Consider the following 15,842-nt stretch of genomic DNA (forward strand, 5'->3'; position numbering starts at 1 on the left):
GATTAAAAATCAGTTGATAATATTCTTTGAGAGAAAGCCAAAAACATAATTTTTCGAAGCTATAAATGTCAACAATTAACTGCCAAATGGGAAGGATAACCCGAAGTAAAGTGCCTAGGGAAATGTACTCATAAGAAATTTACAAAGCATTAATTAAGAAAACACAATCCTACGAAATATTCAAATATGCGAAAGGTTTTATATAAAAAAAGAAGTTGATGAGAACTATATTTTCTCATTCACGAAAGGAAAATTATAAAACAAACAACATAATCCCAGATGGCAGCATTTTTTCCCTAATATCTGGAATAAACAGGGCGAAAAATCTGCATCCTAATTAATAAAAATTTATATAACTTCGAACTAATTTGTAGGGGTGCATAATACGCCAACTGATTGATAAATGCCGGAATACATGTACTGGTTATAAATTTCATCAATTTTTATCAGAATACTTTCGCAATAAGCTAAACAAAGATCATCCGAAACGTTACTTTCATTTTCGGCAATAGGCACACTGTTTATCGCATATATATGTAAGAAAAAAAGCTAATTTAAATTTGTAATAAGCCCCTTTGATCACCTTTTTAATTTGGTTATTTATCCTCAAAATAGTAACATGCTTATAATCAATCTCTCTGAACTCCAAAATTTTAAAATTAATTTATATTATAAGATTCCTGTTATAACGCTTATGGCGCATGTATTTTATATAACCTAACCCCAAAAGTCATTTTGCCAATAATAATGTTAAAATTTGCAAATTTTATTAACAAATGAAGTAAAAATATAATTTCATATTTTATTCTACGCACTCCTTCTCAGCTTTTCTGGCCTGCTAACATGCTTTCCGCTATTTAAAAATATATAATAGAAATGTGAAAAGCACAAATATTTCAATGTAAACAAATGTAATTGTTGAAGACCGCATGCATGTCTTGTGTCGGTTTAGCTAGGTATATCTGCTTCAAAAATGTTTTGCCAAGAATGAAGATGAGTTGAAACGGCTGTGACTGCAAATACATCTCTAAGCAGCAGGTTCATGAAGTTTTATGTCACTTACATCAAAATTTTCTTACATTGTTTCTTACATTTTCTTTCATAAATTGTGTCTTTCTATTAAAAATATTATCAGATCGCGTTTTCAGAATTTCATTGGCAATTGTTTTCTCCTTCAACCAATAGCTTGCTAAAATTAAAGAAAAAAATGAATACAGAAATATCAAGTCAATGACTGGACTGAATTATTCATTTAAACAAAGCACACGAGGACATCTGCCAAAACTCCACCAACCTTTGATTATCGGTACCACAGAGGACAAAATATGAGGGTAAGACAATACAGTCACAAAAGTCCAAGCGTTGTCCAGAATTTAAATTAAGGTCTATCCTCGGATGAGGCTTCTGATAACCACCGTACCACTTGAGCGTTCGTTGGCTGGTATACTTAACTATGGCAAAAGTACACGAGGGCTATTTGTCACGGGATGCTTTTGCAGATTAGGGAAACCGAATCCTACCTGCTTTACACATGGGAAACCGACACAGACAGCAGGTGAATGCAGCCAGCCCATTCACCGGGATTTGAACCCGAGTTGAACAATCACAGATTAGTCACTCGATTACTGTTGGGCCTACCACCGGAGCGATACGAAACCAATAAAGTCATATACATTCACTAAAAATACACGAAGCAAGAAAGGTAGGAAAAACAAAATCAATTAATACAAAGCAACATGAATATAAAAGCTGTAAAAAATCACAGCGAATAAGATCAGTAAATCAGCATGCCATGGTGAGACGCTTTGGCCAACCATCATTCTCCCATAAGCTGTACCAGCGTAATCTTTTATGTATATATAATCTGAAAATTTTTCTTTGTTTAACCTTTCAGCAAAGGTAGTTCTGTATCGAATTTTTAAATGCAACCGCATTAAAATGTTGTTTTACCTTGAGGCACTGCTCAGAACTCACATTCACCACGATACGTTTTTCTTTTACGTATGCAATTTGTTTTGCAGTCTTCGTCTGGAAGACATTTTCCCCTCTTTCCTTTTGATTAATCATACCAAACATCTTTCGTTTATGTTCTCGACTATTAATTATTTTTTTCCTAGCACTCCAAGAATAAGTACAAAACAAGTCAGACGAATCTTTAAATTCTCAGCCGAGGTCTTACTACTTACTCACTACACATCTGCAATGAAAAGATGAGAATTTCTCATTTAGGAATGTGGATTGCATACGATTCACCAGCTAACAAAACCGAAAGGGAAAATTTTCCCTCTTTTTCCCTTAAAAATCTCCTTTTCCCATACAGGCTGCGCTTCTTGCATAAGGGTAAGTGTATGTTTGATGAACTAATCAATTTTTACTTTAACGAAAGGGATTACTGGATGCATGAAAAATACTAATTCACAGCATTAATTTCCATTCACAATCGATTTTATATGTTCAATATACTATAGAAACATAGTCGTCCCAAACAAATATTTGTTTTTTCATCTTTGAAGTCGCGAGCGTTCTGGAAAAACAGACCTCTCTTTTATGAACTTGGATCTATTTATATGTTAGGAGATAGATGCAGATGCAATGCATCCTTTCTGAGAATCTCGTTCCTCAGTTTAATGGCCTCGTCGTCGTTACTCGGGGCCTTTATAACGTTTTTACTGTTTTGGTTTGTCAGCGAGGAGACGGATTTGCAAACAGCGGATGTTTTTCTTGCCAGCTTCATTGCACAGTTGGCGATCATTAATGGTCTACTCCTGCACTCTCTTTATTTGCTTTTTCTCGAGGACTTTATAATGTAATATAAGAGACTGGTTATTTGACCTACCTTTAAAAGCTTCTGTAAATACATCAAAATGATTAATAATAACAAAAATGGGCTCAATTCCCTTAAATTGTTTTAAGTCTTTTGTGCTTTTCAACGCATTATATAGAATAATAATTATATTTTCGGTAATGTGGCGTGATGTAGGTGTATTTAAAATATGAGTAAATATCAGCAGAAGTTTATGCAATCCCAATTACGAATCTATTCTTCTCTAATGCATTATAAGTGAAGTGCAATGTGCAATATTTTTTGCACATAGCAATAAATGCAGCTGAACACGATAAGTTAGTATCAAGTAAGTTCGCTTCACTTCTTTCACACAGCGCTTTGGAGATGTTCTCAGTGACTATCAAGGTACTAAAGCCTTCTCCGAGGTACACTTTTTATGGTGTGCTGTTAAGCGTCCCGCGAAACATTCGTTACCTTCCGATGAATGTTCCTTTTAAAGGCTGATTATGTTAAGTAATACGTGAGCGAATACTTAGACTTCAAATGCATATTTTAAAAAGTCTGCACCATTTCCCGGGCGACGTTTGATTAAGGGATATTCAATGGCTCTTACTCAGTTCCTCAGACCTTACAACAGAAAAAGTTTTTTTATATGGGAATACAAGTGTTTGGGTATTAACATAGAAAAAAAACCTGGCACCCGACCTAGTATCGACAATCTTAAATCGATCTGATATCGACAAACCTCGCTGGCACCCTATATAATACCGACAATCTTAAAAATGCAATTCGTCTGAACACTTCGAATGTTTCGTAGCAGGTTTTAAGCAAGTCAAGGAAAGTGGACCTGAGAGGTGGCAGCAATGGCTTTGACTATCATGGAGAATGTCTCCGAGATGTTATACTGAAGAAATGAAGCCTATTTTGTAAATCCAAGATAATGACTTAACCTAGTTCAGGTGTATTTATTTCTGTGTACAATAAATGCATTTTTATACTTTGAAAATGGGTGCAGCCTATACATGAAATTCCCCTCCACAATTGTAACATTAGTGATCTTGGTAAAAAACTGCATGTCTTTTCTTCAAGGGCAAAATTATTTTGTGCCATTTTGATAGAATTATACTTCCTTTTCCATTTTGCTTAGCAGATAGCGCTGCAGCCGTTATCTCCTTTGTTTCATTATTGATTTTGCTGTTTTAATGAAATTTTGGAAATAATTTTGATCATGGACGAGAAAAGATTCGTGTCAAATTTTCTAGAAAATGCATACCTACTTTAAAATAAATGACAGCCTTTAAATTTTGCCTTAATTTCAGATGCGTTTTAATTACAATGAGCCTTCTTGTAGCGACCTAAAAAATGTCTTTTTCCTAAAAATTCAACAGTTTTTGTGAGAATATAGAAAAAATCAATACTGAACATCATCTAAAACGATCATCTTCGCAGAAGATCAAAATCATCTGGCCGATAGTCACCTCATAGAGGATTCATTGTATCTGCAAATCACATATGGCATTTAAATGCTATCAAAATTACTATTTGTCTGACATTAATTTATTTATTAAACTTCTATATTAAAGACTTCGCTAGGAATAAGTTATAATTAAAGAAAGGCTTCTAATATTTAAGTTATCAACATTTAGTTTTTATTTTTAAAATTAAATATGAAATAAAGGTTTATCAGAGCAATTAATTTGTCATACATATCATTAAGAAAGTAACATCAGAAAAACAGATTCTGAAATTGTAATAATTTCTTAAAAAGTAAATTCTATCAAATGATACGTAAAATTTGATCTTGCTATGTATTAGTCTCCAGAACAACATATGCAATCAATGTAAGATAAGAAATTCCTTCTTTTATTTTGCCAATTTGTCTACCGGTTACTGAAAAATTAATTTACTTGGAATAAAATCTTTGAAAATAAGATGCATTAACAGCCGTATTTATTGATGCGTCCGGATGAAGAAATCGAAGAGACATTTAACGAATTTATATATTTTGTCATTGTCTAACAGATCAATTATAATTTAAAGCATAAACAGAATTTTACAGAACATCAACAGAAAATATTTTGCTATTTTCGTCAAAGTAATTGTTTCATCATTATTTCTGAAGTATATTGAAATACATCGCAGATGATTTTACCCAAACATAATTACGCCATTAAATGGAAAAACAGTAAACGAATCAAGAAGCTACCTTTCTAACGCATTACTTACGTGGTTTACTTAATTTATCAAATTTTTGCGAATTAATTCTACGTAGAGAAAACAATACATAATGGATATCCTTGTTTTCTGCAGAATGATTTACTATAGAAGTTAATAAATAAATAAATAAATATTAAATTTTACTTCTGTTCTTCAAACATTAGTAAAATTTTTAAGAACTGTACATTTAAAACATGAAATCGTTGAAAAAATTTAAAGCTAAAGCATTAAACAACAACAGATCTGCTTATTGTTAATCCTTCTAACGTTCTCGACAAATGAACTCCTCAGTTTCACCTCAATTTAATAAGCTATAAAATATTATCCTCAAATAATACTCGGACAAACATTTGTTATAATACTGAATGAACACTATTAAAATACATAAATACTATTTTACCCGAATATTTTCATTCAATCTCAATATTATACACCACTGCATACGCATAAAAGGTTTAAAAAGATTATATGCCAGAAAAGTTTCAATCAGAACTCAAGATTACAATCGTGTAGCAAACTGATTCGTCATTACATATAATGGAATTGATGAAGTACATACATTAAGTGATACATCTCAGACTGTTTTTAGCATAAATATAACCGCAGGGCCACTTACTGTTCGGACGCAGCATGAGTCATTGCAAAGATCCCAAAACAAAAGGAGCCTCTTTGTTTGACTGAATGCATCACGAAACAAAGTAATCCATTACACGAAAGCTACCGTGGGTGGAAAGGGGATGATAAAAGCAAACGAGAGCTCTTTGGTGGCCATCACTTTAACGAAAAAAGAAAAAAAGAAAAAAAAAAAAAAAAAAACACACACACACACAGTTAAATAGAGAAGAAAATAAATAACAAAGACGGGAAGTCAGTGAGAATAACGTCAAGCGACTACATGCAGAAACGTTAAGATCTCGAAAAAGAGCAGAAGTTTATTTGCTTCTTTCCTTTCTTCTGTTCTGAGTGTTTAATAACTCATTCTTCTTAAAAGAGTCGTTACGATGGTAAGCATGACAAATTGCAGCGCTCAACAATGTAAATTTCTTTTCGCTAGTGTACTACTCTGGAATGGCATTGAAGGCACAGAAGAGCATTTAACGATGGTGTGTCCGTCGCAGTAAAATAATTTATCTCGAATGGAAATGCATTTCGCCTGCAGATAAAAACATTTTTCGGAAGAAGCATTTGCTTCTGTTTGAATTCTCCGGCAGCTGTAGGGTACATCTAATATTTCTTTGGCAGATGAGGAGAGCAAAAAAGGCATAGGTTTGCTTTCCATGACGACTGCTGGTCTACAGTGTGGTCGCGTGACAATCGTTTAAACAATCTTAAGTTAGAATTGATGGAAAGTAATTAGATCATTAGAATTTTACGACGCAAACATGCCTCAAGTTACACTGCATGAAGACAGTAGGTAAAAAAACTGCAGTCTTAAAAAACAAATTTAGGTTAATGGCTCACAGCAAACTTAGAAAGAACCTTCTGTCAAAGAGATCATTGCTTGATTATGTACCAGCATCTTCATAAATCGGACTTTATTTTGTTTGTAAGCAATAAAACGGACTCATCCCATTGCTATTGTGTAGTAACTGGAACATTCAGATTCAGTACCCGGTGAGGGTACCAGTGAGTATTCAAAGTTTCCTGCACCAAAAAATTTGCTTACTGTTTAGTGGCACGTAAACTAAACACGTGGTTGGATGATAATGTCCCATTCATTTGATTTGGCCGAATGGGTATTGCTTCCTCACCCTAGTCGCCATTAAAGTGAAAAGAAAGAACGTGAAGCTTTCAAGACATTCCTTCCATATGTTCTTATGCTATATGTCAGCACATGCAGCTGGTAACTGGAAGATTAGGCTTCGATTCCCACCGAAAAAGCAAATAAATTTTCAAGATTTCCTGCTCCAAAAACCCTGACAACACTAAAGCTCCGCCCGAACTAAAATGTGGTAGACACACTTTTAGAAAATTGTCTGCATCTAACACTAAAATGCGGTACATGCAATCATTTCGCTAACAGCTTATATGGCCGAGTGGGATCACCTTCTTCTTCCAGTCACTCTTTATATCACGGCATAGAGGGGTCGGTGGGGTACTTTTATGCAGCGGTCCCCTTTAACAGTACTCACAGCAATTGCAATAAGAGCGCACAAGGTTAAATGTAGGTACAGTTGGTGGCAAATTGACTAAATATGGCCACTAAAATGTGGTAAACATAGGCAACTCTCCATACACTTAATCTGGCCAAATGGGATAGGTTTTTCTAATTCTCCTCTTTAGGCCTTGGCAAACAGAGGTCTACGAAGCATCACTGCGCAATTGTTTCCTTCAAGAGTGCTCCCGATAATGAGCAGGAATATGCATGCTTAATTCGAACCGATGCGCTTATCAAATAGTTTGGCTGTTGACGGATATTCTTCTAGCAGGCAGTACTTATGTTTCTATTTCGCCTATTCAAGAAGCTAAAAATAAAGAAATGAATAACTAAGAAGAATTTTACTCTTAGAAAAATAATAAATGTTGGATGCATCTAATCGTTTTGACAGAATGGTAAAGTTACCCTTGTTTGAAAAATACCAGAAAACAAAATTTGGTTCCGCTTCTTTTGCTTAACAGAAAGTTCAGTTTGAGTAAATGATTGAAAAAGTAATTGATGACTTACGTTGGTAGTGAGCTGGGATGTCAGGGTGGCAACTTTTTCATGAGCCTGGTCCAGTTCCCTCTTGAGCTTCCGGATCTCGTGCGCTTGTTTCTCCTCTGCCTGATAAATACAGGATAACAAAACGATCAAGAACAACAAATAGATTAAAACATTTACACAATAAGTAATTTTAAAAATAAAAATATTCTGCACTATTAGATAAAAATCTCACTATAAATATCTGATGTGAATAACCCAAGTATTAAGCTGTTGATAGGTTTTTGTATGAATAATTCGAGTTGTATGAAACGAAGAACTACGACAGAAGCTTCTTCATCCCAACTAATTTGGAACAGAGCCATTTCGGACAACTTTTACCATTCGAATACCAACACTAGTTACTTTCGGCAATTAAAGCTAAGCATATTTTACAACAGCGTTAAGCAAAAGCATGTATTACATTACATTTACGTATTTATATAGGAAGCATTTACATATTTCTTTCATTTAAAATAAAGAGGAAGCTTTTGACATTGTTCTCGCAACGCTTTCCAACAGCTATCTAGCACCACCGTTTCGTAAATGTTACAGGCTTTCCGAGCCTGATGGTGGAGTTTTATGAGGTCTCTGTGAAATAAGTACTATGTAAAATAGATTAAAATGCTTTTATTCGATCGAGTAGGTCAAAATGATTATATGCCTGTATTTTTATCGTGACACAACATCATCAGTCGATGGCACAATCAGTTCCACGAGTCTGGAAGCATGCAAAAAAGAAAACAACAAAAAAGGATATAAAATCAGAAAATAACGTTAAAAGAGTCCGACAACCATAGTTCCCAAATTTAACCTGTTAGCAGCAGTTATGTGTTTCTCTCGGTATGCCATGTTTTACAACAGTCTCTAGATCAAATACGCATGACGCTACATTCCCTTAAAATTCTACTGTTGCACTCAATCAATCAGCAGTCAAGAAGGGTAGGATTATTTGCGCTCATTAGCATGCTAGAGGAACATGACAGTAAGCCAGGATTTATCCTCTCTTTGGATGAATTTCCGTTTCATGTAAACACCTGTAAAAATCTGCTTGTGACCCACGAACATATTTGAGATTCTAAGGTCAGATGTGGTCCAAGGGACATAAAAATGTTCGGCCTTGTTTCTTTTCTGCAATGAATCTGCAATGAATTTAACTCTTTTTTTAAAAAGGCCTGTTTAATAGGGAGTTGACTGTAATTTTGTACGTGATCATTTCTGAGTGACTTAATTAAACAAAAGCACATTCAATCCATTTCATGGAATGGAATTTGAAAGAGATATGAAATCCCTTTATTCATCCGTATCAGCTGGTGGTGGTATCAGCGGGAATTCATCTTTACAATTAGATGTAAAGCAACCTGAAAGAATCAATCAATTTTTTTTATCGTGTATGTAAGTTCTCCGTACAAGTCTCACATTTGCCTGCAGTACAGTACAAAGTCCGTAATCCGGACTCGTCGGGACTTCGGCGATTCCGGATTAAGGGTTTTTCCGGATTATAGATCATCAATTTAAATCTGGTAAGATGGCATGCAGAAATTATACAATTAAAAATATGAAACCGTAATTTATGAAATAAAGAGCAATTGTGATCTAAAGGGTATCAAAATTTACAAAAAAAAGCTTAATATTTATTTGTTTACTTTATTAAACATTCCTTTCAATGTAAGCTGTTTAAGTTGCTTCGTTTTTTCGTGCTAAACGCCCATGCGTACAAAAGCATATAAAAGAAAGTTTGTGGCTTTGATGTCCGGATTATAGATCATTCCTGATAATGGATGTCCGGATTACAGATTTTGTACTGTATAAGAAATATGAGCAGATTTTTTTTTTAAATTCCGAAATCCTTTCTGGAGTATTGGCATCATTAGTAAGAATTTGGTCATACACAAATAATAAAGATTTAAACGAAATTATAAAAATTTACAAGAGGTGTTTTGCAATATCTTTTAATTTACTAGAAATATTTTATGCTCCCATTTTTTAATAGTTAGCAACTTCCAGATAACTGCATTTAAGTTAGAAGATATCAGCAGATTTATAAAATTATACTAAATTATAGACTAATTATAGACTAAATTATAGACTAATTATATTATATACTAAATTATAGTCTAATTATATTATATACTAAATTATAGACTAATTATAGAAGTTTTTTTAAAATTCATTCTTTACATACTGATCAGTCATTAAATTAAATTATATCAAATTGCTTTAAAAATTATTATAAAAATGTTATTTGAACCCAAACAATTTTTTTTCAAATTAATGTTAGGATAAAAGTACCGTATCGCACCTGCCGTTTTATTTTATTCACTTTTGATTCTTCAAAAAGTAGCTGTTTTTAATGAAAATAAGTTTTAAATTATTATGATACTTTTTCAAGTTTAAGTAGAGCTATTTAAATGAATTCCCTTTTGAACCAAGAATGAAAACATTAATGACATACACTGAGAAATTTCTACATTCCGACTTTGCATATCATTACTTATTTCATGAAGCTTAGAATTAAAAGTTCAAAATAAATTGCTCAATAATGAATTTTTGGAATCAGGTGAAAGATTTTTTTTTCTTGGAAAATATTTAAGATGTACTCGTATTACGAATCCCATTTGTTATTAAGGTAAAATGGAAGAGAATAAAATGTCCACTTCAGTTAATCAGTAAACCGCTGAAACAAAATGAGATATTAATTCGAATTTACGATTAAAGAAAGGAACATTTCGTTTTATTGCACTTCGTAGGTGCTATGTAATCTAAGTCAAAGATTTGTGGTACAGCTACAGCATTCGTAGACTAGTTTCGCACATTTACTCGTTCGTGTTCTTTATTCTCATAATATTTCAAACCTTTTCCTCACTATTAGATGGAAACTAAGCTAAATAATAGCCCCACGATGGCATCTAAGAGTTTAATGAAAAAACAAAATATCCAGTCTCTCAAAAATTATTCACTACGAATTTTGTTTTTCAGAAAATCACGGTTTCTCTGTGAATTTCATGCGACGTTATAGAATTAAAAAAGTTAACTCAATTAATTTCTTTTTCTTAAAGGAAGGAAAGGCATCAAGATGCAAAAGATTTACAAGTCAAATTTTAAATTTAAAACGGAACAGATCGGCTCGCCTTTTTCAGAATGAATTTAATGTTAACCAGACACACATCAGTTAGTAACAACAGTGCTGAAGGCAGACAATAATAGAGGAATTTCATCAACAGGCTGATGTTGCCAACTTCCTCTCTCTTTTAGATTCTTGCTCCTTATTTAAAACTCGCGTCATTTACATATTCTAGTGGATTAGATGAAACAGTAGAAGTCGAAGAAAGTTTTTAAGCAATTAATGTGTTAGTTGAAATAAGCCTTATACTGAAGAGTGAGGGCACGATTCATGCTATCGGATTCAGGGCATAATTTCAAACGTTCGTTTCTGAAAAATAATTAACAAAATTGGTTTTAGGTCAATGTCCCAGGCCTCATAATGGAAGAATACTAGGTGTTTGATTACGTCTGCCTTGAGTGACAAACAATCCTGAAAGGCGGGTGATTTCATATGAGAATACAGCGAACGAAACCACTACGAGTAGGCGATTATATTGGACTGATCACTGGCTGAAATAAAAAATAAAAATGCGAGAAGTTATAAAGGAAAGAGCAGTCCAATATGTAATAGAACGAAAAAGTACCGAACTTTAATAATAACTAAAAACTGACATATAAATAGAAGAGCATCGAAAATCATTTCCCACATTTCGTTTGATTTATCGTTTGGGGGGGTGGAGAGGATGTGACAGAGGGTGATGTGCACGCGACCGTCAAAAGCAAGGTCATCTATATTCCTTTCATTCCACCTTTCACTTTCGTCTCCTCCTCTTCCACTATCCTTCTATCCCAGAAAACTCCTGGAAACGAGTTTGTGACAGATGTTTTGGCAAGTTGGTTGGCCTTTATCCTCACCTGTCTCGATAAAGGAAGAATTTTTTCCTGCCTTCTGTACAGTCATGCGAAATATCTGTATAGGTCAGCGATCTCTAAATTTTTTGATCGCGTACCTTAAGACGAAAATAATTATAAGTTGCACCGCATGCAATGTAATATTAATATTAATGTAATAAAATAAAATATAAAGTTCATGTGCGAAGAGATAGCAGTTTCATCTTGAACGTCCAGAGGTATTCTTCCCTCTAAAGGCAGACTGCTTTGTTTCCATCAAAATCTTCCTGCGTATGCCTGTGCATGCCTGCTTGTGCATTTATGATGTTGAGCTTCCCAGACGCTACTGAAACAGACCATAGAGACCAATGACAGAATATCGCACTCACGTGATACACGATCATACACTCGCAGATGATCGTGAATCTACTTCTTTGGCGTACCTCCTAGAGTACGTGTACCGCACATTGGAAACCACCGGATAGGAGAGACAGACTGCAGACTGTGCGTCTAGCAAATTTTCAACTCTCCGTTCTCCGCCCCCCCAAAAAAACTGAAGTGATATAAAGAATTTGCAAACTTTTTCGCCGCAATAGACCTTTATAAGGAATTAACATTTTCAGGCCATTTTATGTCATATCCATTTTTAGAGTAATATAAGTGTATAATATAGACTAGTTTCGCACATTTACATATGTGTATGTGTAAGATAAAAAAATATGTAAATCAAAATTATAATTTAAATTAGCCCCTTAATTCCTTATTTTAATTTTGGTACTTGCCCTCTATATTCTAAAAATCTTAACTTTTTATGGACTGCGTCATTTCTAGATTAATCCTATTATATGACTTTTACATAACAATGACGTAGCTAATTCGGAACTTAACTCAAAGTTTCGAGAACCGAAACTGTTCGCTTAATAAGCTGCCACACTGGATAAGGGCCGAAAATACTGCTGCATAGAATACTGGGAATTGCGGTGTTGTTAAACGCGCCCCACAAATTTAGATACGCAATTACATCTTAACCAATAGAGAATAGCTAGCAGATTAGCGGCCCATTGCCAGTAGGAAGGCGAAGTGGCGAAAGAGGATGCGTAGTTAGTTGCAGTGCTATTTATAAGCTCGGAACGCTTTGGTTTATTATTGAGAAGCGATTTCGCACTGCGGTTGCTGCAGGGAAAGCGTGATGCAACGTGATGCAATATAAATCCTCGAAGAGATCTATGAAATTAAAATTAAGAATTTACAGGACCGTTCTAATTAAGTTTAATTCGGAATTAATTTTTTCTTCATATTTTGTTATCTTACACACAAATAATATATATATATATATATATATATATATATTTATTTAAATTTAAACAAATTTAAATTTTAACAAACATGTATATACATAAAAAAGGAAATTTAAAATTGTTTCATATATATGTATACACATACACACAGCAGATTACAGATTAATATTATAATTAGTTGAGCCCTGTCGAAAAACAAAAAGCTAAGCTTTCTTATAGAGGAGTGTGACAGCAAAAATACTGTCACAAAACATCAGCGTAAAAAAAAACTGTTTGTGGAAAATACAAAAAAGAAAAAATCATCAGGATAACGGGCGGTAGTTGGATATTTTTTTTCACTGCAATAATAATTTAATTGTACGTAATTTAATGCTGGCTTAATTAATGCAACCAAATGAGAAGGGTACAGGTAAATTTAGAATTACGTAACGAACAATCCTGGTGTAGAATTTGAATATAGATTTATGGAGAGATCAGACTAAAACTCCTCTTCTTTAGAAACAAAAAAAAAAAAAAAAAAAGTTTGCTTCTCTTTGCTGAGATACTTTTTCATAAGGAATTAACACTTTTAGGAACTCAATACAGGGCGAGCAGAAAAAGGTCCCTCTTTTCCAGCAGGGAAGTCATTTTTGCATGTCCTCGCTCCATAGAGTTTTATTCAAAATCTTAAAAATTTTTTTTTGCCTAATTTTAAATTTCACAATCCGGAGCTTTTCTTTCATTTGATACGGGTAAATTGTTAATAGCAGTTTTCAGTTAAATATAATATGCATTATTCGTATTTCTTGTGTTTATTTTAACTGCTCTTGAATAAACCGTGATTTTGAATTAAGTGCGGACGTCGTCCCTAGTAAATCCAGAGCTGACTGTATATATGATGATTTTGATAGAGAAAAAGTCAGATTCTTTCAATCATGGCCGATGTTGTAGATGGTGGTGTTCTGTAGATGCGTAAATACGCAGTTTCAGTCAGATGTGAATCGTCGTTCAGATTTAAGTATTTCTGGGAAAAAAAAAAAAAAAAAAAAAACCGTGCCCATCGTCATACGGCTGTTCTTTTTCTTCGCTGTCCGGAGGAAATGTGAAGGGAAGCCCTCTGAACCTTTCTTACCTTCTTGGATGAAGCGGTAGATTTTAGGGTGGCAAAATTTTAGAATTTAGAAAGCCACGGAAAGGGAAAAAATTAAGAATGGCAAAATTCTTTGAATTTAGGGAATGCACTTCGCAGCAGAATTTAGGAACAGCGAAATCTTAAAATTTAGAAAGCCACGGAAAGGAGAAAAATTATGAAAGGCAAAATTCCTTGAATTTAGGGAAGTCATTTAGGAATTTAGGGAAGTCAATTAGGAAGTCACTTCGCAGCAGAATTTAGGAACAGCAAAATTTTTAGAATTTAGAAAGCCATGGAAAGGAAAGAAATTACAAATGGCAAAATTCTTTGAATTTAAAAAAGGCACTTCGCAGCAGAATTTAGGAACAGCAAAATTTTTAGAATTTAGGGAGGCACAGAGATCGGACCGGAGGCAAAATATGTAGCGCCAGCCGTGGTAACAGTGTAAAATCAAGAACATACAGATCATTATTTTCCCTTCTTTATTTGGACTGCAAACGCCGGGGTAATGATTACATATTGTCATTAAGTCTAATTCTACTGTGTATATTTTACTTATTGTATATTATTGGGCTGCCCAACATCAGACTGTACTTTAGCTTATGTATATTCTATATTTGTGTGTATTACACCCTTGTAAAATTTTTGCTTATTGTCAAAACTCGTCCTTTTTGGCCCTGCACGCTTTTGTTATTTTATTTAATAAATGTGGGGCCTGGGCGGTTGTTGGGACCATCTTTCGTGGGCATTTAGTCTGTTGGACTGCCCCCGGGTTGAATTTGGCTTTGGGTTTGGGCGCCCGGTGCGTGGCGTCTTGTGATTCCTCTTTAGGCTCTAGATATAGGTGGACGTGGTGCTATACCGATTAACCTTATAAGGTATTTCTCCCACTTTCCTAGCGTCCTTCGTGGTGTAGTGGTTCTGCACACTGAGCCGGTATTTCAGAGGTCCGTGGTTCGATTCCCGGCGAAGGCGTTTGCTATTTTTCATCTTTTCTGCCTCAAAAAAATCCTAATGACTCTACAACCTTTTGGTAAAGGGACAGTGCCCACGTCCTCCGTTGCTTATCGCTTGCTTACTATGACGTAATATTTTTACATTCCCTTTCGATAAACTGAGCTGCATCCGGGATCATTCTATACAGAGACAGTCACACATACTACATCTGCTAAGTTTTAGGACTAAGCTTTAGGGCATACGAAATTAAAACTTGTAAAAAAATAACATTTTTACTCTTTAGCACATCCTACGATTTTTGTAAACTATGCAACGCTTGTAGCTACTTGATTACTTTGCAGAACTCATCATTTGGAAGACAGTTTTAAACCTCTGGTTATGCATTTCTGAAACTTTTATTGTTATTAAAATACAGACGAGGTGACTTTTATTTAGGAAAGAAAGGTAGTATGCATTTGCCGATTCTGGTGTATAAGGGCGCTGGTTGAAAACAGTGACACATTTTTTCCTTGAAGGAATAGAATTATATGATTTGCGCATACCTGCGCAGCAGAAACCAGGCGTTCAACTGAGCCTTTTTAAAACTGATATACTGAATTCTTTTCAGAAGTCTGCCCATTATGGCTTCATAAAATGTAAATTCACCATTTTTCTGTCAGGAAGAAATTCCTTGTGAATTATCCTTTTCAATCAAAAATGGTAATCTACATGGTCTTTACTCGTGATTTCGGAGTTTCCATGGCTATGGTGAGAACCTTCTCTAACACAAGCAGATAACTACCGTTTTGTTTCAAGATCATAAACAAAGCATCAAGTTTATCTCCAGTTACAATTTTTCTTTAAACACTTTTCTGTTTT

The 15,842-nt window shown here is 34.3% G+C and overlaps 1 protein-coding gene across 6 annotated transcripts in view; it reads right to left on the bottom strand.

Moving 5' to 3' along the window:
* sick (sickie) overlaps positions 1–15,842 on the bottom strand; it is a 975,074-nt gene that overhangs the window by 109,001 nt on the left and 850,231 nt on the right. For all 6 annotated transcript variants that reach the window (XM_085808514.1, XM_085808521.1, XM_085808510.1 and 3 more), the window contains one exon: positions 7,668–7,766. In XM_085808514.1, the coding sequence (XP_085664640.1) occupies positions 7,668–7,766 (99 nt within the window). The remainder of the gene's footprint in view (positions 1–7,667; positions 7,767–15,842) is intronic.

This window comes from Stegodyphus dumicola, chromosome 1, assembly GCF_044657685.1.
Source record: "Stegodyphus dumicola isolate Sdum_Otavi_A_Nest chromosome 1, ASM4465768v1".
Lineage (NCBI taxonomy): Eukaryota > Metazoa > Arthropoda > Arachnida > Araneae > Eresidae > Stegodyphus > Stegodyphus dumicola.